Source organism: Lagopus leucura, unplaced genomic scaffold, assembly GCF_019238085.1.
Source record: "Lagopus leucura isolate 7727_CA_CO unplaced genomic scaffold, USGS_WTPT01 Super-Scaffold_100028, whole genome shotgun sequence".
NCBI lineage: Eukaryota > Metazoa > Chordata > Aves > Galliformes > Phasianidae > Lagopus > Lagopus leucura.
Window position 1 is genome coordinate 1813589 of NW_024962279.1, and position 24414 is coordinate 1838002.

General features: G+C 44.9%; 2 protein-coding genes across 5 annotated transcripts in view; both read left to right on the plus strand.

Annotated features, from left to right (window-relative positions):
• Positions 1–16342, plus strand: part of SYNPR (synaptoporin) — a 78085-nt gene extending 61743 nt beyond the window's left edge. For all 3 annotated transcript variants that reach the window (XM_042880969.1, XM_042880970.1, XM_042880971.1), the window contains 3 exons: positions 8317–8515; positions 13704–13895; positions 14593–16342. In XM_042880969.1, the coding sequence (XP_042736903.1) occupies positions 8317–8515; positions 13704–13895; positions 14593–14859 (658 nt within the window). In that variant the 3' untranslated portion in view covers positions 14860–16342. The remainder of the gene's footprint in view (positions 1–8316; positions 8516–13703; positions 13896–14592) is intronic.
• A 3573-nt stretch (positions 16343–19915) lies between these two features.
• SNTN (sentan, cilia apical structure protein) lies at positions 19916–23652 on the plus strand. Of its 2 annotated transcripts, XM_042880945.1 has the most exons (6): positions 19916–20102; positions 20720–20892; positions 20990–21117; positions 21474–21508; positions 22081–22220; positions 23386–23652. In XM_042880945.1, the coding sequence occupies exons 3-6, from the start codon at positions 21017–21019 to the stop codon at positions 23542–23544; spliced, it is 435 nt and encodes a 144-aa protein (XP_042736879.1). In that variant the 5' UTR covers positions 19916–20102; positions 20720–20892; positions 20990–21016; the 3' UTR covers positions 23545–23652. The 2 variants fall into 2 exon arrangements, with proteins under 2 accessions (XP_042736879.1, XP_042736878.1); XM_042880944.1 differs by lacking the exons at positions 19916–20102; positions 20720–20892 and having other exon boundaries at positions 20925–21117.
• The last annotated feature ends 762 nt before the right edge of the window (positions 23653–24414 follow it).

Here is a 24414-nt window from a genome sequence, read left to right on the forward strand (position 1 = left end):
CTGCTTTTAGAGCTGCACCTTCCAGCAGGGCTTGTGATGTAGAGGGGCATCCAGCTGTATGAGCAGCTGCTCTCCTTCAATTGCCTTGAGTGTAAGGATATTGGTTTCCTTCTCCTAGGAGGTGCACAGCCAGACCTTGGCTAGCTGGTAAGTAAGTGCTGGGAGCCTTAAGCAACTAAACATCAATGTGTAGGGCTCAACAGGACAGCAAGTTTCCACTAACTGGCATGGATGGATTTGGAGAAATCATTGGTTCCAGCAGACAGGGAGCTTGGAAGGATTCAGAAGAGCAATGTGGCAAAGTGTCTGTACTGAAGATTTTTGCTACATAAAGCTTCATGTCACGTGCTTAACATGGTTAGGGTAAGTGTGTGCATACGTGCTGGGAGGGCTGAGCGTACACGCCAATGGGAAGAGTGGTGGTGCTTATAGAAAAGCTTGATGAAGTGAGATGCCTGTACATGCCTTCGCTATGCAGCACATATATTTCCAGCATGCTACTAAAGCTGTGTCTGGAAGTAATCCCTATGTCTGAAGGAAAAGGAAATTGTGTTTTGTGGAAGCTTTTCATTCACTCTCTGAGAATCTCATTTGAATAAAGATATTTCCATTGAGTACCCTTTAAAGTGTACACTTCATCTGCATGCAGTAGGCAGGCTTGTCCTTCTTCTGAAATATGACTACCAGATCCAAATTACCTACTTAGAAGCTACAGATGATTATTAAGGAGAAAGTAGCTAACTCTGTGCTTTGCAGCAATCTTTCTTTGGAAAAAGCCTCTGTTAATATTAGCATACTGCTTTGCCAGAACGTACCGGTCTTCAATTTTCTTTACCCGTTTGTAGTAAATCTTGCTTCAGAATTCAATGAGAAACATTTTCACTAAAAGATTAAACATCTGTTTCAGCTGGGAAGTGAGGAGCTGCTGATTATTAGGATGAATAGGACTCCTGCCTTCTGGGAGAGGTTTGGAGAGGACTTCCATACCTGTTAGTTAGCACAGGCATCATGGTCTTGAGTATGTTTGACATTTCAGGGACTGCATTACCAGTGTAGGGTGGGAAACAGGAAGGGATAAAGCCATCTCACTTCCTATTTCATTTTGCGTGTGTTCAATACACAAAAGATGCTCCTGCAAAACCAAGTCAGGTTTCCTAGCACTTCTGCTAGCTTGCTTTTCTACTATCTAGCCATGGAAGTTGCACCAGCTTTAGGAGAGCTCAGTGCCAAAATGCAGTTGCCCTGGTTACCGGGTGGGTTTGGTTGAGCTCCCAGGAAACAGAACAGAGTTGGTTCAACTGTGCGTGACCCATTCCAACCTGGAATGGAGCAGTCTCCTTCCTTCAGCTCCTGGTAGCCCTGAAAAGCTGTGTGCCTTTAGCACAAATGAGCTGAGGGGATTATCGAGTGTAGTTCACTGGCTGGGAGGCTGAGCAGCACAACTGCAGTGGTCCCTTCTGACTCTGCAATTGATCCATCCATGAACTGCGTTAACTGAGATGTTTAAGGAATGGCCCTGGCTTGTGGATCCCTAGTGGTTGAGCATGCAAGACCTTGGTCAGGTGTCTGCAGGGAAGCAGGTCCATAATCAGGCTGAACTCTGAACTCCACCAGGTGAACCTTGGCTTTGTTAGAGCTGCTTTTACATTGTCTGCCAGCCCTGGGAAAAGGTGACCCAGGTGTGTTCAACAAATACATTTCTCTTCAGCTTTCAATGAATTTTTAATAGGGAAAAATTCAGATGGAGAAGGAAAGTGGAAGCAACTTTCTGGAGAAGGTGTCTGCTGCAGAAGAGGGAGAATGGTGCTGCTTAAATCTTCATTAAGTCGTAGAAGCTTTTATTTTGGCACACAAAGCAATTGGAGTCTTGATGAATGTGGATGGTATTGATCCAGACTGGCTTATTTGGCTTTATAGATGCTGTATTTTATGCTTAACACTGTTTTGGTGTCAGAAAAATTCTTTAATACTTCGACCATAATTTGATCTTAAAGTGGAAGTCATTCTTTGATTTCTTAATATATGCAGCTTCTTTCCAATTTGAATTTTTAATATATATTCATGAATAGTCTCTACAGCGTTGTATGGTGATGGCATTTTATCTGTGCATGTCACAAAGGCCTCTTCTGTAAGCCAGGCTTTTTACAACTTCCCTTGCAATTTTCTTCTCGCCCGTTTTCACGGTGCCAGTGCAAAAGCAACCAAAGTAGAAACCCTTTGGCTCTCCTTTGTTTGCCATCTGATCCCATGCCCCACGTGGCAGCCATCAAATGCACATCCTTCCCCTGCTCCCAAGTCTGCATGTTGCTGTGCAGCAGCCCTGAAGGTTTACCTGGGCCCGTAGGGTCCCTCAGAAAAGTGCTTGGAATGAAGATGCCTTGGCTGGGAGTTCTGTTGGAGACGTGCTGTAAAACTCTATAGAGGAATGAATTTGATTGCCTCAAGTGCCTTAGGACAACATGCTTGGGAAAATTATTGTTAAAATACAGCGTTGATATGAAAATACAATACAAAGGAATGAATGCTGCTGCTGCTTCTGTAATTGCTCTTGTGTGTGTATTTATCTCAGCTGGCCCTGAAGATGAAACTTCTGCTTTCAGGACTTACAGACATAGATTAAACTGTATGTGAACCTTACTTCTCACAGGGCAAAGGGCAGCAGCAAAGTGTGTTGGTTCCAATGTTGCTCCAAAAGAATACCCACAGGGTTGGTGCACCCCCTGCCCACGAATCATCAGATCTGCGACCCTACTGGTCTGTGACACAGAGCCCAGTGTGAGGAGATGTTTGGGTTGGCACAGTCTGGTGGAGGATGTCTGAGTGCTGTGCTCTGTTTGCATGGGAAGGAGAAGCATGTGCTTGAGGAGAGCTGTGAAAGTATCTCGGGAAATAAATCTGGGTCTGGATGTAGGCTTGGAATTGGGGCTGGGATCACCCACTCAACGTTGTGAGTACTTGCAGCAGCATGTGTTCTATAACGAGACACTTTATTTCCTTTTTGGTGTTACGATGGAGTAGTAGGGCTTGAATTCCTGTTACGGGTGCAGTCTGGGGAGGTGCACTGCTGTGTCTCCCTGTGGGAGAATGGGACAAAGCTGCTGTGTGGGCTGTTTTCCAAGAGATTTTGTAGAATGGTTGGATTGGAAGGGAACTTAAAGCCCACCCAGTTTTAACCCCTTCTGGGGACAGGGCTGCCCCCCAACAGCTCAGCCTGCCCAGGACCCCATCCAGCCTGGCCTTGAATGCCTCCAGGGATGGGCACCCACAGCTCTGGGCAGCTGTGCCACTGCTTCACCACTGTCCAAGTAAAGAACTTCTTCCTGACGTCTAACCTAAATCTCCCCTCTTTTAGCTTAACGCCATCCCCCTTTGCCCTACTACTAGTAGATTGTGTTAAAAGGCACTTCCCTTCCTGTTTGAAAGCTCCCCTCAAGTTCTGGAAGGATGCAGTGAAGTCTCCCTAGAGCCTTCTCTTCTTCAGGCTGAATGAACCCAATTCCCTCAACCTTTCCTCCTAGGAACCACTCTAACAGCTCCTCATCCCTCCTGTATTGAGAGCCTCATAAGGGCAGCGCAGAAGTGGACAATTCCCATCCCTTCCCTCTCCCTTCTGGCTGCCCCTCTATTGATGCCCAGGATACTGTTGGCCTTCCAGATATGCTACCTGCAGGGACAGGGCTCTGTTGTACTAGGGTTTTCCCTACACCCAAGCCTTTATACCCCATCCTCCACACAGTTCTGGTCTTTTGCTTTGTGGAGACCTGAATACTTGCAGAATCTCACTGTGCTAATGAGAGAAGAGATAGGAGATGAAGAATGGAGATGGAAGGAGCAGAGGATGTGAATGCCGTGCTGCTCTGGGTAGGCAGCAGCATGCTGTGTTGAGACAGCAACTGTGGCTGACAGCTTGTCCTATTAAAAACAGCACTCCAGCAAAACAGCACTGGCCAAATGTTTGCACGACAGCTATGTGTGAGAGAGAGTTGGGAGCCTGACAACTTAGACTGAAAACAGAGGGGGGTGAATGTTTTCCAGTATTTTAACTGGACATAAACCAGAAAAGAATGTGGTTCAGTGGAGTTTTACTAGTTGGCTTCCTGGTAGCATCATCTGGGTTTTGAGCAATGCCTGCTCTAGACTTACATCCAGGTGGTGTAAATCACTGAAGAGAGCTGTGACAAATGGGGGATCATTAGAATGTTCAGCTGTCAGGGCAGAAGTTAGGGATAAATGTGTTCAGGAGGTGTGTAAAACCTCCTGGTGATGCCAGGCAGGGCTGGGATGTCTGTTGTGGCAGGTGAACATTCTGCACCTTGTGTTTTCCCCTGCCCAAGCATAAGCCTTTTCTTCTCAGACAGATTTCTACTGTTGTCTGAATAGTAAACATCACTTTGCATCCCAGAGCAAAACAAAAATCCCCATCGCTTTCATGTCTCACCAGAGCCTCTGGGCCCTGCGCATTTCAGCTTTTCCCTACTGTATTTTGAAACCTCGTTTGTCCCTTGTTTTGGAGATTATCAGCCAAGATAAACATTTCACAACAGATCCCTCCACAGTCACTACTTGCAGTAACTCATTTCCAGTAATGTATTTCTCTGATTGCTTTTCAGACAGTAAATACAATGGACAGTGTGACTCCCAGAAACAAGCGAGGCGGAAATAAAGCCCAATGCACAGATAATGGATCTTTGCATTTTTGCAAGTGCGTGTGTGGGTGTTGCAGATTTTGTGCAAGTGTGTCATGGACGAGTTGGGGGGTGGATTACAAGATGCTATTTGCAGAAAATAGGACAATCTGCCAAAACTTTATTTTTTCACTTGTATTTCTTTCACCGCATCCTAGTAAACGAATGGAGAAACAGTAACCCCCATTGAGAATTTTCAGAAGCAGAATTTTATCTGGTCTTTGTTAATCCAGGCACTGATCAAACCTCAGGAGGGGAAATCTTTGCCTGTTCATCAGTAATACTTGAGGAAGTACTTACCATTAATTGCATGTTCTGTTGGCTTCAAGGCTAAGCACTGCTAAAAGATTTCTTCAGTCGAGGGAGATTGGAATGCTCAGTGTGTGCCCTCCTGCTTGGGCTCTCATCCTGTGCCTGTTGGTAGAGCTAGATGGCTCTGGAAAAGAGAGGGACCATAATTAAAAGCAAATTCCCACGAGACTTGCACTGAGGAAGTTCAGGAAGAAAAGACAAGCTCACGCTGGTACAGAGAGAGCACAACTCATGCTCCCCCACGCACATGTTACAGCTCTAGCATTGTTCAGTGTGCCTGGCTTCATGCATTGTTTTCAGCTCACAGGTAATTAGTGTCTAAGAGCCAACCCACTCTTTGCTGTAGTGGAACAATGTAAAAATCCTTTTTTTTCCACAGTAAAATATTCTTACCCTCTGTTGGTCTTGTCAAGCCAGACAATGCAGTCGTCTTGTTATATTTCCTACAGCAGCAGAAAGTTTGCCAAGTGGTAGAATAGATCTCATAAGCCCTTAGTTACCATGACTTCATCAGTGCAACTCAACAGCCTTTGGTGGACTTTGCTTCAGATTCATGTGGATCTGGGGGAATTCAGGCCTGGAAAGCCTGGCATTGGTGGCTGTTGCTGACAAACAGACCCCAGCAGGTGAAGGGTTGGTGTCAGTGATGAGCAGTGAGGATGGCTTCAGTTCTGCTCTGCTGTGTGCAGGCTGCAAGGTCACATTCCTGAATTATCAGCTTCATTTCTGAATTAATAGCAACACAGCATAGGGCAGATAGCACTTTTGGGGGGATTTGCTGGGACAGAAAGGATTTCATTACTTTTTTCCTTAAATAGTTAAATACATTAGTGCTCTTTATTTGCATAACTTGTCAATCAGTAACAATCACTTCTGCTAACACAGCCCAACAGTATTGCTCAGATGTTAATGAAGAGCAGAGGGTGTGATTGAAAGAGTCACTCTCAGGGCTCCCAGTATTGCCCAGGAAATGGGGAGGTGAGAATGAAATACAGGGGTGGTACTGGAGGCAGAAAAGCAACAGAAGGAGGATGCTGGCCAAGGATGGCTCTGAGGAGAAGGTGGGTTGTAAAGAATTGGAGATGAGAGAAAATGAATGAAGATTAAGTCAGAGGATATGAGAGGAAGAAGAAGGAGAAAGTGGGAGGCAGAGATGTAGATGCAATTAATTTTTTGTGAGTCACCACCAAATGATCGTGCCCCCATAGAGGTTGACTCAGCAGCTTTGGTGGGAAAATTGGAGCTTCCCCTCTGGGATGCCATTCCAGATCAAAGCAGGCTTGATTACTAAAACTGGAATTTCTATCACGTATCCTCCCCAGTCTGAAAGGAACTTCTCAAATGCGTCTTGAAAGCCAGCATCCTCTCTTCCCAGGTCTATGTCACAGCCTATTTTGGGACCCTTTGCTCAGCTGAGATCTCGGTTGTTTGGGCAGAGGTGCAGTGGCCACAAGAGGCACCAATTACTGCACTTCCTCTCAGAGGCTGGAGAAATCTGAAAGGGAAAAGCTAGTGAACAAAAATAACTTGACGGAAGAAGGCTTCTGTGATCACAGGCTATCTGATATCACTGACAGATGCTTGGCCAGAAAAACACTGCTGGGAAGATAAGAGTAAGATGTTAATAGAATATGATTCAGAAATGAGATATAATCCAGAAAACAGGGAAGAGGAAAGTGGTGCCACCGCCTCTGTGCATGGTGTTGCATTCCCCTGGGGAATGAGGCTGGGGTTTTGTACTGATTCACTCCCCACGCTGTTGATTTCATAGGTTTTGGGCCAGGTTCCTATCTCCCAGTTTCATTCTGTGTCCATACAGCACCCACACAGTTGTAGGTGAGGAAAGCACAGAGCTTTCTTTTTGGGCTATGAACATCTTGCATTCAGAAGCTTTCTGTAATGCTGGTGATGGTTAAAACAAAGCCACTCTCTCTCCAGGCTGCAGAACTGGTACAGCAGCCACTAGGAAATCTTCCTCTTCCCCTTTCTGCCTTTACAAAAAGGCAGTAAGACCCAACTAATGCCAGGAAGCCCTGAACCTAAGCCAAGAAGCTATCTGTATGTCCAGAGGCATTAGTCTCTCTCACTTATTCAGCTCTCAGTGGGCTTTGCTGTGTTTGTGTTGAGGAGAGAATCAACTGCTGCTTGTCTGCAATCTGAGCAGACACATCTTATGTTTTCATCCCACCTCAACCACAGCAGCAGAAGCTGGGGGAAGGCAGTGCCCGTGGCAGATAGCTGCTGTTGTGCATGGGCTGCTGATCAAAAAGCTCTGCCTACGCTTTGGATGTGCTTAGTTTGGACCAAGAAAGGTTGAGCGATGCTCCGGTGTCCATTAATCTATCTTCGTTTCTCTCAAGGGACCCAGCTTTTTATTTAGTCATATATTCACGGCTGCTGTTGGCTCGCTGCTGCTCACATTAATTGCCCTTGAGCAGAAGAATGTCTCCCAGAAGGCCTCACCCTTTCTCAGCACCAGATCATAACTTCTTTAATTGCTGTTGTTAGCTTTCTGCTGGCTTCATCCCCTCTCCTGTCCCAGCGCAGAGCACAACAGCATGAGCCTTCGTCAGGCCCCTTGTCTCCACTGATGCTAATCTGGGGCAACACGATGCTACCAGCCAAAGCATCCCCCTAGGGACCCTATTCCTCTTTCAGAACCAGAAATTAAAATTATTAAAGCAAAAAAGTGTCTGACAGGAGCTGCCAGACAGAACCACAAAACTATTAGCTCGGTGGCTGACTGCAGTGTGAGAGCACAAGAGTAGGGCTTTGACTGCTAAAACCAAGGCTTGCAGGCTGTTTCTTTGACACAAGTTGTGTATTTCTGCTGCAGCTTGGCTTTAAAAGCCTTTGGTATAGAAGACAACAGCTGCCGTAGCCATGCACTAAGCAGTGTTACACAAGGAAGATGCAAGCTTACAAATGTAGATGTCCCATAGCCACGACAGAGAGATAAGCCCTGTTTTCTTCCTTGATCGTAAGAATTCAAGAACCGAATCACTTCATTTCTCACGTTACCCTTTTTTTCAGTTGTTGTCATGGCAAAACCTCAGTAAGGGGGGGCAACTGTACCAAACCAGAGGAACATCAGATCTTCTCTCTGATTGATTGAAAGATTGATGAAAAGATGTGCTCAGAATCTCACTAAGAATTAACCCCACGTGTGTGAGCAGCTTCAAGGAGTGCAGCCCACACAATTCAAGCAGGAGATCAATGCACATCGGGAATGAGGCAGGGAGACAGCAAGTATATTTATATCTTCATTCAGGTAATGGTTTTCTGTGCTTCACCTACTGCTCCTTGGGGTGTTTTCCAGGTTGCATCAAGTGAATTTCGATGCTCCCACTTGTGAAGGCAAGCGCCGAGAAACGCTCTCCTTGATAGGGGACTTCTCCTCATCAGCAGAGTTCTTTGTCACCATTGCAGTCTTCGCCTTCCTCTACTCGCTGGCTGCCACCGTGGTTTATATCTTCTTCCAGAACAAGTACCGTGAAAACAACAGGGGACCTCTAATTGTAAGTGTGCATTTGCAGTGTTTTCAGGAGCATTTTTGGTGGTTGTACCTGTGGTTTGGTCCAGGAGATCCAGAAGCCCAACATCTAAAGCATCTTTGTTCACCTTTCTCAATATTGTAATGGGGATTTAAGCTTATGGCACCAAGGGTTGTAGAGATTTTGTGAGGGTGGGGCTTAGTGACAGTTCTGTGTGTGTTTGTGGGGTTCTGTGCTTCCCCACCACCTCCTGCAGTGATGATGTCCACATGGACAGTGAATGTGGAGCTGGGTGGTTGCATGTGGTTTGGGGTCAGGGCAGCTCTGTGACAGCAGAGCTCCATCGATAGGAAGGAAGGGAAGAGGAAGAATTAGATATCATCCTAGCAGAAAGATGAAAGCATGCCCAGCCAGGGAGATTGCTTTCTGCTAATTACTGCTGAGTGCAGCCAAGTGACTTTGATTTGGAGAATTACATGGCTGGCTTTCCAGAATTACCTGCAGCTCCCGGCACATTTATGTCTCCACACTGACTTTTGAACATCCTTGCCCTTCAGTTATCATTACATGCACCCAGCAACCCGTGTCAATTTGTGTCATGATTTTTCTTTTTAGTGATTCCTAAAGGTGCCCAATAAAAAGCAAGTGCTGCGGCTTATTCTTTTTCTTATAAATCAAGGCTGTAAAACCCAGGAGAGCTGTTTTGTTCTAGGTGTCCATCGCCCACCAGAGCATCACACCCAGGCAGGGACAGGTGCATGATGTTAGACCAGACCTCTGCATCCGCAGGTTGTAAGGATGCATCATGCTGCCAACAGGGACCACTCTCCTTCATTCTCCTCTAGTGAATAAATAGTGCCTTGCTTTGCTTGATGTGGTTGGTGTCAAGCAATACCTCATTTCAAACTGTCTATGCAGAGGATTAGTTGCAGAGATCTGCCATTTTAATTTTCTTGTGGAAAATAATTCTTTTTTTCTGACTAACTCCATTATCCTTCATGATGGAAAAAGGAATGACAATAGCAGTGCTAATGTGTCAGTTTATGATGTTGACATTTGTCATTGTCTGGGACTTTGCTGACAGCTGCTGCAGTTGTTTGTTGCAGGATGCACGTTGCAATCCGCTACAGCATCAGCATGGTGTTGATTTAATTTGTTCTGTGTAATGGACTGTAATTGAATCTACAAGTTAAATTTAACCGGTGCCTGTTACCAAAGCTGTTGTTTGCAGTTTTCCAGTCTTTAAAGCGAGCCTACGTGACCTTATTTGTTCTGAACGTAAAGATTCTTCTGTGTGTTCTACAGCTGAGCTGCTCCTGCCAGGGGGTGGTGCTGGGCAGTGGCTCAGGGTTACTTATACTGCCAGAAGTGGGGTTCTACGTGCTCCAGGATGGGGTGCAAGGCAGCTTCCCAGGGCTGCAGGGCCCTCCTGAGGGATGCAATGAATTGTGCAAGGGATGAAGGCGGTGTCGGGTGTTTGTCTCTCAGTGATGACCGGGAGATGATGATTTTGCCCTTTCCTCTGCTGCCATGCCTGATCACAATTTCATATTTAAAACCAGTCCTGTTTCAAGCCTCGCGTTTCCTCTTGGCTTGGGAGTTGCTCAGTCTGGGATGACATCTGCCTTTAAGCTGCGTCTTCTCAGAACTGGCTGCTTTCCTCCTGATGGATTTGAAAAATGAGTGGAACTTTTACTTGAAATTTTAGGAGACTTTTTCAAAACTCTCTTGCACAGGCAGTAAAGCAGTGTCATTGCATCCCAAATTGTATCAGGCCTATCTGAGTGAAGGCACTGCAGTTCTAAAAACATGATGGCCGCGGTTCCAGGAGACTCCTGGAGTAGGCTTCTGTTGTGAATGTTTTGAGTTCACCTTGTTGACACAAACATAGGGAAGGCCAACTGCTTGTGCTTAGAGCTACGCTGGGCACCACTTCAATGGATGGAAGTGTGGGAAAATATTTTAACATTCAGTGTGAAGTGAGACATTGTGGCAGGAAATATTCCCCGCTTGATGAACGGAGGGTTATCCTGGACAGATAAGCCTGAGAGAGGACCATATATTGGGTTTGGTTGAATTCATGCACTGGGTTTGGTTAAACTTATGTACTAGATTTGGTCAAACTCATGTGTTGGGTTTGGTTAAACTCACATTTTGTGTTTGGCTTTGGGAAGTTCTAGAGCATCTGTGAACAATCACGTGCATTCACTTGTAAGTGTATCGCTTTATTCCAGTCGATTAACATAAATGCATTACTGGGCTTAGGCAAAAAGAGTTGATAAAACTCTGGAAAGAGAGAATAACCCAAATGAATGAATAACCCAAATGGTTCTTTGCATTTCAAAGGGCGATTTCAGCCTACTTCTGCCACTTCCCTTGGATGCACTTTGCCCTTGCTGCAGATGCTGGTGCTTCCCAAAGGGCTTTGCTGGCAGTGAGTTCCTAAGGCTGTAGCTGGAAGTACGTATGCGTGTAACTCATTCAAAGCTTGAAGTAGGCATTTTTGGCAAAGCTGGTAGCAGCAAGATTCAACTTGAAAAAGACAGCAAGGATTTTTTTTTGGCTATGCATACTCCAAGCTCTTAAAAACTCCCTCCTTGGATATCCTGTGTGTTTTAAATTTTGGGGTTTTTTTTGCTTTCTCCTACGTGTTCCTATTTTGCCTCCTTCTCAAAGGCACCTGTAGGCAGACCAGAGCACCTCAGCTGAGATCTGAAAATGGAACCTTGCAATTCGGAGTATGGTGTAACCATACAACAGACACACTGAAGAGATCTGTAAGCACGATTTCAAGAGGGCAACTACAAAAATTACCTTGTTCCAAAGGCAAAAAGGAAAAAAAAAAAACCACAAAAGAAGACATAGCCATGCTATGGGGATATTAAACATTCAAATGCAAGATTTGTTTTAGTATGCAGACACTCTGGCTTTAATTACCAAGGAGAAATTCCCCAGATAGACATTATGCCACAGAACAGCTTAGCTTGAGATTCACTTTTATTTTCAGCATGTCATTATCTCGTAACTCTGTTCCACCCAGAGTTGTGAAAATGTTCATCCAGGAATCCAAACCTGCTTGCAAACAAGAGCAGTTCAAGCTCCAGCCAAAGCTTGAAGGCTAGCAAAGATTCAAAATAAATAGGAAGGCACAAGTTCGTGCTCTAGTCACATATTTGGTCGTATTTTTTTTTTAAGGCCAGGCTGGGTGGGGCCCTGAGCATCATGATGTAGTGGGTGGCAGCCCTGCCAAAGGGAGGGCAGATGGAACCAGGTAGTCCTGAAGGTCTTCTTCAACCTAAGTCATTCTATGATGATTCTATGGTTTTGCTCCTTGCACAGAATGGATGAGATGTCTGTGGCCCTCTGCTGTAGTTGGGGAGCTTTGTTTGCTTTTATAACTGTCCTCTTTCTATCTTCCGTACTGTGTTAGTTTTGGTCTGTTTGCCTCAGATTTCTACTCGCTGTTCACTTATTTTGTTGTTAAGGCACTGATTCCAGAGCTTGGCTTTGCTTGCAAAAATGTAACAGTGTGGCAACAGTAAGAGAGAATCATTATCATTTAACAAAGGTATTCCCCAAACTTCTGGTGCATCCCAGCCTACTGGGTTGGTGGGATCCCCTATGCGAGTTGGAGCCTGGTTGGTAATATGTCAAGCCTCATAGGAAGAAAAAAGCATATACCATCATAGTTCATAGCTTAGCAAGAATCTGGCATTTCTACCAGCTGGAATTTTTCAGAAAATACTTTCAATTGAGCTATTGCCTCTTCATTTCTCATTCAGTTCATTTCTCATTCAGTTACTGCTAAGGCATAAAGTGTACAATAATTCCTTCTGCTGGAAATCTCCCTGAGAAGAAAATGCACTGCCAGGCTCTGTGCCTCTGCCTGCACTGCTCCCATTGAGTGCTAAGATGGTTGTCAGCTCCCGGCCTGCACAGCACGCTCTTCAGGAGAACCCATTTGGGCAGCACGAAGAGAGGTCAGAGGAACTCAAAGCCCGCAGAAAATAAATGGTGGTGCTGTTAAAAAGAAGGATGTGTCCTTTGGGAAGCATCCAAGCGCAGTTACTGTGATCCCATCTGCGTGAGCAGAGCAGCCCTTTGTTCATGACGTGCCTGGTGCCTCCTCCATCCATCCTTTCTTGGTGCCACGAAGAGCTCGTTCCCTAAAGCTGGGGGTGCTGGGAGTAGAGGAGAACCATGTTTCTGGGGATCGCTTATTTCTTTGCATACAAACCCTAAAGACTGCCTTCTTAATGATGGTTTGCTCCTCCTTTGCCATATACCTTTACTTTAAAGGGGAGAGGGGAAGCAGCCCCTCAGGGAGGGGGTATCAAGACGTGATGCAGTCAGTGGGATGTCAGACTTTGGCACCTCCGCCATCTGCTGTGCGCTGACAGATGGCATAGGAGATGACAGCAGAAAGGCTCTTCTGTTTTAGCAAGACACGGGAAAGCTCGAAAAATCACATCTCCTCCCCCGGCTCCCCCCAAACCCATACAGCAACAGTGGCACTTGGCCACTTCTTCTGGCCAAGACGAGGACAAGTTGATGCTCCAGCGAGCCTTTTAGAGAAAAGTGAGCTTCAGAGCAGAGCTGTGGGGAATGGCTGCAGCCCGCAGGACCACTGCACCTCTTCTCTGTTTTCTCATGGATGGGAAGTGGGAGCACTGCTGGAACGGAGGAGCTGAGCAGTCTCTATGCTTGGCAAATTGTTCTGTTTGTTTGCTGGGGATAATTAGGGGCTGCATGGTGTGTGCAATGGGGACATTTGGCCTTATCTGCAGCTGGTGAGAAAGCACCTCAGCTGGTGGCTGGGGATTAGGCAGTTCCAGGTTCTGCCTGAGATGGAAACGCTTCCCATTGGAAACCTGTTCCAGGGACAGCCCCCAGCAGGGCCCAGCTCCTACCCCAGCACCTGAGCATTTCAGTTGCTCCAGCTCCTGGGCCAGGGCCGGGCATGGGGAGCAGCCAAGCTCCCAGGGCAGCTCAGCACCCCATGCACCAGCCATGTGCCTGCAGGGATCTGCCCTTAGGCTGGAGGTGCCAATGGCAGCCTGAAAACCCTGGAAATTAGCACCTAAGGCAGTAATCCCAACTCATTGTGAAATAACAAAGTCTTGTTTCTTCTCTCTGATGTTTTTTTTTTTAATTTTTTTTTTCTTCTCAATGGATACACCAGTATAATGCTCCCAACTGATTTGTCTTTTAGGATTTCATTGTGACAGTGGTCTTCTCCTTCTTGTGGCTAGTGGGCTCATCTGCTTGGGCTAAAGGACTGTCCGATGTAAAGATTGCCACCGACCCAGACGAAGTGCTCTTGCTGATGTCAGCCTGCAAACAGCAGTCCAACAAATGCTTGCCCGTTCGCAGTCCTGTTATGTCAAGCCTGAACACTTCTGTTGTAAGCACATTTCATGACTTACACCATTACCCCACGAATGTATTTTCATCTGTTCTGCCTGTGCGTTGACTTAAGTCAGCAGGTATAAACCTGTTAGTGCAAGGCATGTATCTGGAAGCAGAAGCTTGCTGAAGGGAAAGATAGAGCCTGGCTCAGAGCACCTCAGGATGTGGAGGGCAGGGATCCTTTGCTTACAACCTTCCCCAGCTGCATTGCTTTGGAAAAAGGGGTTGTGCCTGACAGATTCCTTTAAAAACCCTTGATAAGAGCAATACGAAATTGGTCTTTATGTTTCAGTGAGACATTTAGATGTCATTCCAATGTTTAGAACATGTTTAAAGAACAAAATAAATGACTTCAAGCAAACTGGGCAATTCATTTCTCTGTTTTTAAAATATTTTCTTCCAATTTTATCTTCCCGGTGTTTCTTTAAACTTGATTATATTCTCAAAAAAAAGCATTTGGGGCTAAAATCCCAAACTTACTAAAACAGCAGGGAGAATAGATGCTTAACCTTGCGAATTCACCTCAGGAGGTCAATATGGAAGTTTGCTCCATGCCTTAGAGATCTTTCTGTCAGGTCTGCGGGGAAAGATTGATCGGGGCTCCTTGGTTCTCCAAAGACCATGGGGGGTTCAAGCCATCAGGCTGTGTGGCACCACGCTGTGGGTAACGAGCTCCTTTTCTCCCCGTCCAGGTCTTTGGATTCTTGAACTTTATCCTCTGGGCAGGCAACATTTGGTTTGTGTTTAAGGAGACGGGCTGGCACTCCTCAGGCCAGCGGCACGCTGCAGACACCATGGAGAAGCAGTCCAGTGGCTACAACCAGGGAGGCTACAACCAGGACAGCTACGGGCCAGCTGGGGGCTACAACCAGCCAGGCTCCTACGGGCAGGTGGGTGACTACGGCCAGCCCCAGAGCTACGGCCAGAGTGGGCCAACTTCCTTCTCTAATCAGATTTAAGGTGGTGTGAGCTCTTCCATCCCTCACACACAGAGCATTTAGCAGGTCTCAAGTTTCCGTGGCACCAGGTTTTTAAGGGTTTTACACAAATAAATACTACAACGCAGCGTTCAATGTCGATTGACGATCTAATTCTACCTCCTGAGGTGGATGGGAGGTGGCCCGTGGCTGGAGCTGGCATGTTGAGCCCCTGATAGGCATATAAGGGGTGTGTGCATCACAGGTGGTGACCTGGAGTCCGTGTTGTAGTGCGTACTGTAGAGATAACTTTATGGTAGTTTTGTATGTGTTAAGATGGTAGAAGCATTTTGTAGCCTCAAGTCTGTAGTATTTAATATGCATAATATAATTGAATTTCCTTCTGCATTTTGGTGAGAAACAAAAGTGTTTTACTATTATTTCTACTGATTATTCTGTATATCCATGCATGTAACGGTTTCAAAGCTGCCTGTCTGTGACTCTCCAGAGCCTTTGTTTTGATCACATCCTTTGTTTCAGAAGATCTTACTATTATTTCAATTAACCGAGTCATCTGTAACTTAGTGCATGGAGAAGCAGTTTCATACTACCAAATGTCTGGACTGTGTAAATGGAACTTCTCAACTTCTGCCACTACATTTTGTTAAATGTATGTTTAAAAGAAGTATGCATCTTTTATATATTTTGCAGAGTTGAATATATGGCTTACCCAAGTTCTGAATGCTTTGTAACAAAAATGTTTTTTCCTTGAAATGGCATTCAGTAGTATGTATGGTACCTGACCAATGTTTATTCCATCTAACCGAGCTAAGTATTCATTCTATAAACCACTATTTCTATGGATGTTTTGTGAATCTTTATATGTGAGCTGTGGAGAATAAGGACCAAGTAACTGTGTTATATGTTTACAAAGGTACTTATTTAACTAAGATAACAGAGGTGCAGATATCAGCATATAAATCCACCTGAAGATGCCCTGTGTCTCAGTACATAAAACATGAAAAATGCATGTACTGTTGTGACCTTACGAAGCGTAAGCTTTCCTTTATACCCTCTTATCGTGAGAAAGTCTTTCTATCTGTGCTGTTCAAAGATTGTTGGATTTCCCTGTGTTCTGTTGCCGCTCTGAGCATGAGCTTGGTGCTACTGGAGAATGTAACTGGATTGACCAAATAACCCAGGTTCAGAGGAACTCATGCTAAAATAGCCAGTGCCTGGCTCATAGCCCACTGGGATTTCTCCCTGGAAGATTCCTCACTGCAGAGTATTGGATGCGTTGACATGAAGTAAAGCCTGAAACACGATACAATAATCAAAACTGATCATCTGCATTTCTAAATAAAAGTGTATCAGTATATAATCTTGTATGAGCTGTAATGTTGAAAGCATCTTAGCTTAAAACAGCTTAGTTTCTTCTATGATTGTTGTAACCAATTTATGGCTACTTGGTGGATGAATCTATATTGTGATATCTATTTGACCCTAATAAAGTTATTGCATACAATGTGCTTTTTTCAGAGTATGATAATATTAAAATGTCACTGCAAAATAACCAAGATGGTGGACAGAATATCATCTCCGTGCTTGACCTTATTGGTCATATTCTTACTGTTTTCCAACACCTTTAAGAGCATTGTTTCAATGTGCAGTAGAATACGAGATGATTCTGTGGATACTTGTCTCTAATGGTCACTATCACAAGTTAAAATATATATATATTAAACTGTGCAATTTAATATCTGCCCACCTCTGCCTCTCTTTCCATCTATTAATAGGACTAGCCCAGTGCTGTGCTAATATCCCAGTTCTGTAGATTGCTGGACAAACCATTTCTCAAGCTGTAGAAAAGACAGGCTTGAATAACTAAATGGGAGCAAAATCCAATTTTCTGGGTCAGTGAAAATTTTTATTTTGGCTTTCTGTACTTTTGTTCCTTCTTTTATACATTTGGAAAAAGCTAAATAGAGGCAAGTCAGAAGAGAATGAAATCTGTGCTTGTGGGGAGGGATGGCTGTGTCATGACAACTGTTCGTGTCTCATTCTACTATCCTCTCTTTCACTCATTATCCTTGTGTTGTTTGTTGTTTTTTGTTTTTTGTTTTTTTTTAAATCTGCTTTGTATTAATTGAACAGGAATGCTCTAAACTGTGTCCTCCAGGCTTCCCTCTGAGAAGAATTTTTCGTGCAATCCATCTTCATCAGCCTTTCCTTATGTGAGGGTCCCATTTCTCATCTTCTCTATGCAGTGCTGAGGGTCAGAAACTTGAGTTTTGCTTAGGTTCATTCCCCATTTCAAACAAGCTGAAATGCTTGTAATCATGTGAACACAGAAACTGTGGCTGTCCAGACCTCAAGGGTTAACCCTGAAAAGGGGCAGATCCTAATACAAGACCAGGGTTGGAAATAAGACATGACTTCTTTGGGGTATTATTTATGTAACACCTGATCTAAGCAAAGGTTGTTTCATAAAAGGCAGAGCTGGTGGAAAAGTTGAGGAGAGTAGTGACAGAGGCTCACGTTCTCATGGAAGAATTGCCCCTTTCCCTACTGGGTTGGCCACAGGTTGGCTATTTCCTTGCTGCCATGCAGAACAGATGAGCTGGTTGTTGTCCCATACATCCCCCAGGGATTTCTTTGCTGTGAATTAGAAGGGAAGAAAAAGCTTTTCATCTACGTCTTCTCAGATTAATGCACTACGGCAGCAGCAAAAGTAAAAACAAAAAAGATACATGTACTCGTCTGTGTTACATAAGAATGTATTTCTGAGTGCTTCCCCTCTGTTCCTTTGAGTTCAAGGCTTATCACATCCTTCAGCAAGCACTGAGGAATTTGAATTTATTTGAACTGAGAATAGTGGCTGCATAGCAGAATGTTAAGCAGCAAGACGGAAAAGACTTTATCTGATGTTTCCCCTTTTTAAGATAAACAGCTAAGTAAGTAAACTCTAGCATCCTCTGCTGCTGGCAGACCAAGTGCTTTTCTTCATCATTAGTGAGTATCTCTGCCAGTTAGTTAAATAACTAGGTCAGCCTGGGAAAAAAACATGTTCCGTGGTCTTCTGTGCTGTCCCTCCTGCTTTCCCATGTGTTTCTCTTTCTAAACCATTTCTCAGCTGCCCTAGACAGGAGCAAATTTATGCTTTCCTGATTGGCAAAATCTCCTTCACCGCAGCCACTGAGCTGCCCGTACCAGAGCCTCTGTGATGGCTGGGACTTGGGGAAATTTCCTGCTCCTGTTGCATGGATTCATATTGCAATTGCCTGATGGGGTTAATTATTTCTAATTTGCAGGTGCTCTCAGTGCAGTCATGCCACATGCATTTAGTCTTCTGTCTACTAGCTTGGAGCCAGACTTGAATCTATACCTCTGTATGTGTGAATGGACAGCTATATAGCTTATGCTCTCCCTAACTTAGCCATTCTTTTTCAGGGTTGCCTTCCATTCCCTCCTGCTACTAAGACCAAGAGCTTTTCCTCCTGAAATTTTCTAAGAGCAGCAATAATTTGCATTTTAGTATTAATACGTGGTGCTGATTGCCCTATCATCCATCCATGTCATACATCTCTAGTGTAAAAATTTGGGTTTTGTGAGAGTTTTGGTAGAAGGTTTTAATAGTTGAGCAAGTGGAGAATCCCTTTTGTTCCATTTAGCAACAGTTTCTTTTCTTACATTTTTATCATTGTGACTTTAATAATTTTATTATTTTTTTTAATGAGCATTGTTGCCTTTTTAAAGCCTAATCTTCCTATAATGAAATGTGTCTCAGAGGGAAAATTATTTGGTAATAATATTTGTAGGCTTCACTCTGAAAATGAATGCACTGCCCAAACTGTTGGGATTGTCCCTTCTGTGTCAGACCTTCAAAGGCAGCAGGGAACAGGGTGCCTGCACCCAGGGAACCCTGCAGCCCTCTGCTCCTGGGCAGCCCCATGGGGCAGCATGAGCAGATTTTGACCAACATTGCAGGTCGTATCTAAAGGCTGCCTGGATGTGCAATGACAAGGGATGTTTCTTTGCAGACAGCCTGTTTCTAATAGCTTTGCTTCAATGGCATTTCACCAGCAGTAGGATTTATTAATATTTTATTCATCCCTGATCCCAGAGCTCAATCCCAGGCTCATGTAGGAGCTACACGCATGGTCAGGAGATGGGCTGAGGTGCTCGTGCCTCCTCCTCAGCTACACTGAAAGTCAAGTTTGGCAGTGGCTCAAGGTTTAGTTTTCTTCAGAAGCTTAGCAGCAGCTGAGCTCAATGAAGGCAATCAGGAAGCCTCAGCAGGAGGCTGACGTTAGCGTCACCCTCCCTCTATTGAGCTCCCTTTCTTGTTTGTGTCCCTGTTTCTAAGTAAAACCTCCACTTTGAAATGTCCCCATGTAAGACAGCGAGGAGCTACTAAGAGTTTACTGAAGGAATGGCAGCTAAGTGCATGATGGTGTGGGTGCACCTATGGCTTCAGGCCCCTGTGCCCCCCATCCCTGTGCCCCCTGTCCCTTGTCTGTCCAATGCAGGCAAGCCCACACCTGCCTCTGGCTGCTGTCGTACAGGGGCATTGCCAAGAGAGCTGCTGCCCCACTGACTTGTAATGTGTCATCTTGAATGGCAGAAAGTACATGGATGGGAGGGGAAGACTCTGGCAAAGTACCAAGAAGGAAGTGGGGGCAATAATGCCTGCGAAAGCTGAACTGAACTGCACACAACGATCCCGCAGAGGTAGGTATCAGGTTGTGTATTTTATGCAGACAATATTGTTAACATGTGAAATGTGCTAAAAGTTGTCTGATAGGATCACCTGGGTATCTCACACATAAATAGAGTGTATCGAGATAGAAGCAGAACAGATGGCCCCGCTCCCTGCACACCTTGCTGACCATCAACACGTACAGCCAAAATCTCACTGTCTTCGAAGCTGATCATCTGCAAAGGCAAGGGTTAGCCTTGTGCTACCTGGTATCTATAGTGCACTAACACTCTTGGAGCACTAATTAAAATATCCTGGAGAGAGAGCAGAGCCCAGGCTTGCCTGAACTTGTTAATGCCCCAGCAGAGCAAATCACCTGTTGTAGAGCTCAGGCTCTCAAAATCAGTTAAGTTACAAAGAAAAAAAACCTGAGCTGAAGTCTGATTGACAGTGGAAAGAGCCCAAAGCTGGGGAGCTGGCTCTGCCTAGAGCTGATAAACATGCAACAGGGTCTGCTCCTCGCTCTCATCTTTACCTTGGATGCTGCTGAGCCCAAGTGTTGCTGTTCAGTGGATTAACCAGGATTGTAAGGCTTTTCATGCCTTCTTGTTGGGTTCAACAGATGTAAAAGGGAATTATCACTTCGACATGATATCAAGACTTTTTTTTTAAGCTGATGGCAGATTACTAAGGCTGTATTCTTGTTTAATTTTAGTGTGTTAATTGATGGGATAATGAGCATTGATTATATGTGTTTTGGCTGCGTCATTGCAATTACAGGCTCTGTTTTATTCATGAGCCTGTCCTAAAGAATGCGCTAGAGATCTAAGACAGCTTAAACCTCTCAGAAAAAGGCTCTGAATTGTTTGAGTAATGACACTCTGAGATGGAAAATTAAAGGTTCTCTTTTCCCATGCTTTTTAAGATAATTAAAATCCACGAACGGTAAGGTGGTGAACATCCTTATTCATTAGCCTTCGGTAATTTAGCTTCTACTAAATGAGGAAAACATTTTAATTCTCTAGGCCATCTGTTGCAGTCTCCTTTATGTGTCCTGTTACATAAGGACTCATTCTGGGAAGTTTTGACATCACCCCATATCCTTTCCCTAGAAGGATGCGCTGGATGAGGTGGCTGCGATTGCTGCCTTTTACCAGCCACCATGGGATGAAAACAGCTGCTCAGTGCTTGGTGTCCCGGCAGGGAATGCTGACCTCTCTAGGAAAGGATCCACAGCAAGGAAGCGGGCAGTGTGACACACAGCCTGTTTTCTAATAGCAAGATTTGTGCCAATAAATAAAATAAAACAGATCCCTCAGCACCGCCTTGCAGAGACTGCTTTAATCCCAAGCATTTACTGATCCTGAGATCACCAGGTATTGCTTCCATTATTTATGGGGCACGGCTGTGGGCAGGCTGCTTGTACAGAGCCGAGCTTGCAACCACCTGTTTGCTGTTGCTTGAGTTGCTTAGAGATCACAAACGCTGATCACAAGAGCAATGTGCGGCTGCAGAGCCAGCATCCCCAGCACCAAGCATTACTCTGTCAACCCTGCGCCCACCACGAAGAGCCCTCCAGCTGCAGCAGGCATGCCCAAGCGGTGAGTGATGGCTTTAATCTTTGCATCTCTAGTGATTTCTGCCTGTAAGTCATTATCTGGGTGTGTATTTCTGCAATTAGCTTTCTGGAACTTGACAGAGGTTGCCATGCCTCTCTCTGGCAATTTAACGATCATCTAAACAGCCCCAGCATTTTCAGTCTGTCCTTGCAGGGGAGGGGTTCCATCCCTGAGCATCCCTGGGATGTTGGTCTTCATGCTGTGAAGGAAAGCTTTTCTCCCTTGGGAAGTCCTGGAATTCCAGGGGATTAAATGCAGTAAACATGAGCAAGGTCATCCAGGAGGAACTATACACATGCATCAGGTGATAACCGTGCCTCTTTTCTCTCTCCCTTCAGCATACCCATAACCAAGCAGCTGGCATCAATAAAAGGTAAGGGGCTCCACCCTCAGCGTTTATGATGTCTCCTCTCCTACTCACCTTTCCCTTAACATCACAGTCAAACCATATCCAGGCTCTAACAGTAACTGTGAGCAGGGAGTGTAGGGTTTTCAAGGTGTGGTTTAGGAGCAAGGAGAGAAGCCCAGCCAAATATTTCAGCAAAAATTCCAAACACATCACAAAGCTAGTGTGAAGCTCTGCTGCTGATGCTTACTAGTTGGGCTATGTTTCCCTGCCAGGAGTCCTGGGAGCCAACACCTATCAGGAGGTGGCTGGCAGGTCCCTTTGGGGACCAGACAGGCTCACCCTAACCCCTGTCCTTGCCCAGCATACCCCAGCTGTGATAAAATCTGCACTCACTATGGGACAGGAGGTATGGGGCTGGCCCACTCCACATAAAATCTAGGCTAGGTCCTCTGTGGGTATAAACACTTTCAGGCTCATTAACTTTAATGAAATGGCACTGATTGCTACCCACTCAGGATGCTTCTGACAGATTCCTTTCAATTATATCACAAACACTGCTTTTTCTGATAGGCTGGTTACTTTTTTTTCCCCCCTAGCTCTAGAAAAAGGCTCAGACCTTGAAAAAGCTTTTGCTACTGCTGCACTGGTGTATAACAACTCTGCTGACCCTGAGGGCAAACTCAGCAAAGCTGAAACCAAGAGCCTGCTGCAAACCCAGTTTTCAAGATTCATACAGGTGAGAGAATCCGAGCATCTTGGGCCCTGTTCTGCTGCTGTATGTGTATCCATCCATGGGGTAATCCCAGGTGAGATGCCACTAGGCTTGGTGCAAACATCTTTAGTTGATTAGACATAGTCTCAATATAAAGCGAGAACATGGAGCTTGGTGAGGAGTGGCAACAATAACCACTGTTGTTGCACCTGCTTGAGCTCTTGCTAATAAGGCACCGTGGTCACAAACCAATGAGGAAACAAGCCCTTGGATGATGACAAGTCCTTGTGTGTTTATGGGATAAGAAACCTATGGCAATTGATTAGGTGGTTGGTGGTTTGCCAGAGCACTGGCCTGATACCAGGAGGATTGTCCCCATGCTGCAGAGGTATGTATCCCACCAGTGAGCAGCAGGGTGTGGAAAGCTCCTCCTATCCATCTCTCAAAACCAAAAAGAACAGGAGTTTTATTTAAGTGGTAAAAGTACATTTGTAAAACGAGTGCCTTTTTTGGTTTGGATTGAGGGTTTGAGAGTGTGTGTGTATTTTGGAGGTCCCTTCCAACCCCTACAGTTCTGTGATTCTGTGATTTTGTTTGTTTGTTGTTTGTTTTTTAATCAATTAAGTAAGTGAGAGAGATATTTAGGACTAAAACATATGTACCATATGAAGATAAAACATCTTCCATAGCAACAGCAATATCCAACAGGGTAGAGAATGGCATCCATTGAATTGATGTGTCTTAAAATCCACAGTTCCTACAAACTTAGTCAAGGACCTGTCTCGATTACTAAGGTTGGGTATTTTTTATTTCTTCATCCCCGTTTTACTGAGGAACAGGGCTCCATTGCTTCCCAGCAGAGCTGTTGGCACACTGCTGCAGCTACCAGCTGCATGCATCACTGCCTGGTTTTCCGTTGTCATTGGACATCTTCTGAAGGATGTGTTCTGGATTCACATGGTAGTTCAATATTTCTGATGGAATTTCTTGGGATAACTTTAGAAAAAGTAGTGTGAGTGTGGACTTGAAAATCTGAATAGGAAGATAGAAAATACGTTAATTGTTACATAGGTGTCTTGCTTTGTTGTGGGATTTTTGTGTTTGGTCAGTTGTTTTTTTTTTTAAGGTGATGCAATAAAAAAGGAGCGTTGTGCTTAATGTTGTTTTTCTCATTGATGATTCTCCACAGGGCCAGGAAAACAAGCCGAAGTACCAGGAAATTATTTCTGCCCTGGATGAGGAGCCAGAGAAGAAAATTGATTTTGAAGATTTCATGATCTCGCTGGTCAGCCTCGCTCTGCTGTCTGACCTGCTGCAGGAGATCAAAAACGTGAAATCCACGAAATGATGAGTGCTTTGTAAGGAAAGCAGGGGTGAAATGCGCACAGAGATAACGCTGAGTGCTGCATCCCTTCTGCTCTTGCCTTTGAAATGGAATAAAGCCTTGCCCAAAGCAGCTACCTGTAGGTGATGTGCTGGTTGGGGTTTTTGGTGCTCCGGGAGCTGCAGCCCTGAGCTCTGAGTGCCAATGGAGCAGTATGTATGGGGCTCCCAGTTAGCAGCCAGGGGAAAATCTGCTGCAGGTTTTGGTAAACATTGGCTTGAGTCCATGTGCTTGGCAACCCACTGCTAAGCATTCTGAATGGAGCTTTATTTATTGATGCATTTGTTTTTACTTCTTCCTCCAGGCTCAATGGGTGACCGCCATGGAAGGAATTTCAAGTCCAGTGTTTGCAGTGGTGTGCTTGTGTAACCAAGGGGTGAGCTAGGTCCACGTGTCAACCGAGTCCATGGTTTCATGAAAATGTGAGGAGAAGAAAGCAGATAAGGGATAGTCAAGAGAAGGGATGGTGGGCAAGGGGCACCTAACGAAGCACAGGTTTGTTAACAGGGCCAACAAAGCAGTGCAACCCCTTTCATTTCCTTTTTTTTCCTAGCTAGAAAAGAAGACAATGACAATTATTTAGCTTTGGTACATAATTTTTTAAACAGGAAGGGATCAAATTCTTTGGTGCTAAAAGAGGGGAAATTAGTGTCAGCTGAGTAACAAGCTTTAACTCCTTGACACGAAAAGGGTTTTAGTGTTCTCAGAGCTAAGAAGATGACTTGTAATGGATTTTGGTGTGAAGAAAGAAGAGCTGCAGCAGGGAGTTGGAAGCCAGCTGTTTTGGGAGAACAGGTCTGCATCATCATGCAGCATGGGATGGAGCTGAGAAGA

Coding starts and splice junctions, on each gene's coding strand:
- SNTN (XM_042880945.1), top strand. CDS start 21,017: ATGTGCGGCTGCAGAGCCAGCATCCCCAGCACCAAGCATTACTCTGTC. Junction 21,118..21,473: donor GCAGCAGGCATGCCCAAGCG/GTGAGTGATGGC, acceptor CTCTCCCTTCAG/CATACCCATAACCAAGCAGC. Junction 21,509..22,080: donor GCAGCTGGCATCAATAAAAG/GTAAGGGGCTCC, acceptor TTTCCCCCCTAG/CTCTAGAAAAAGGCTCAGAC.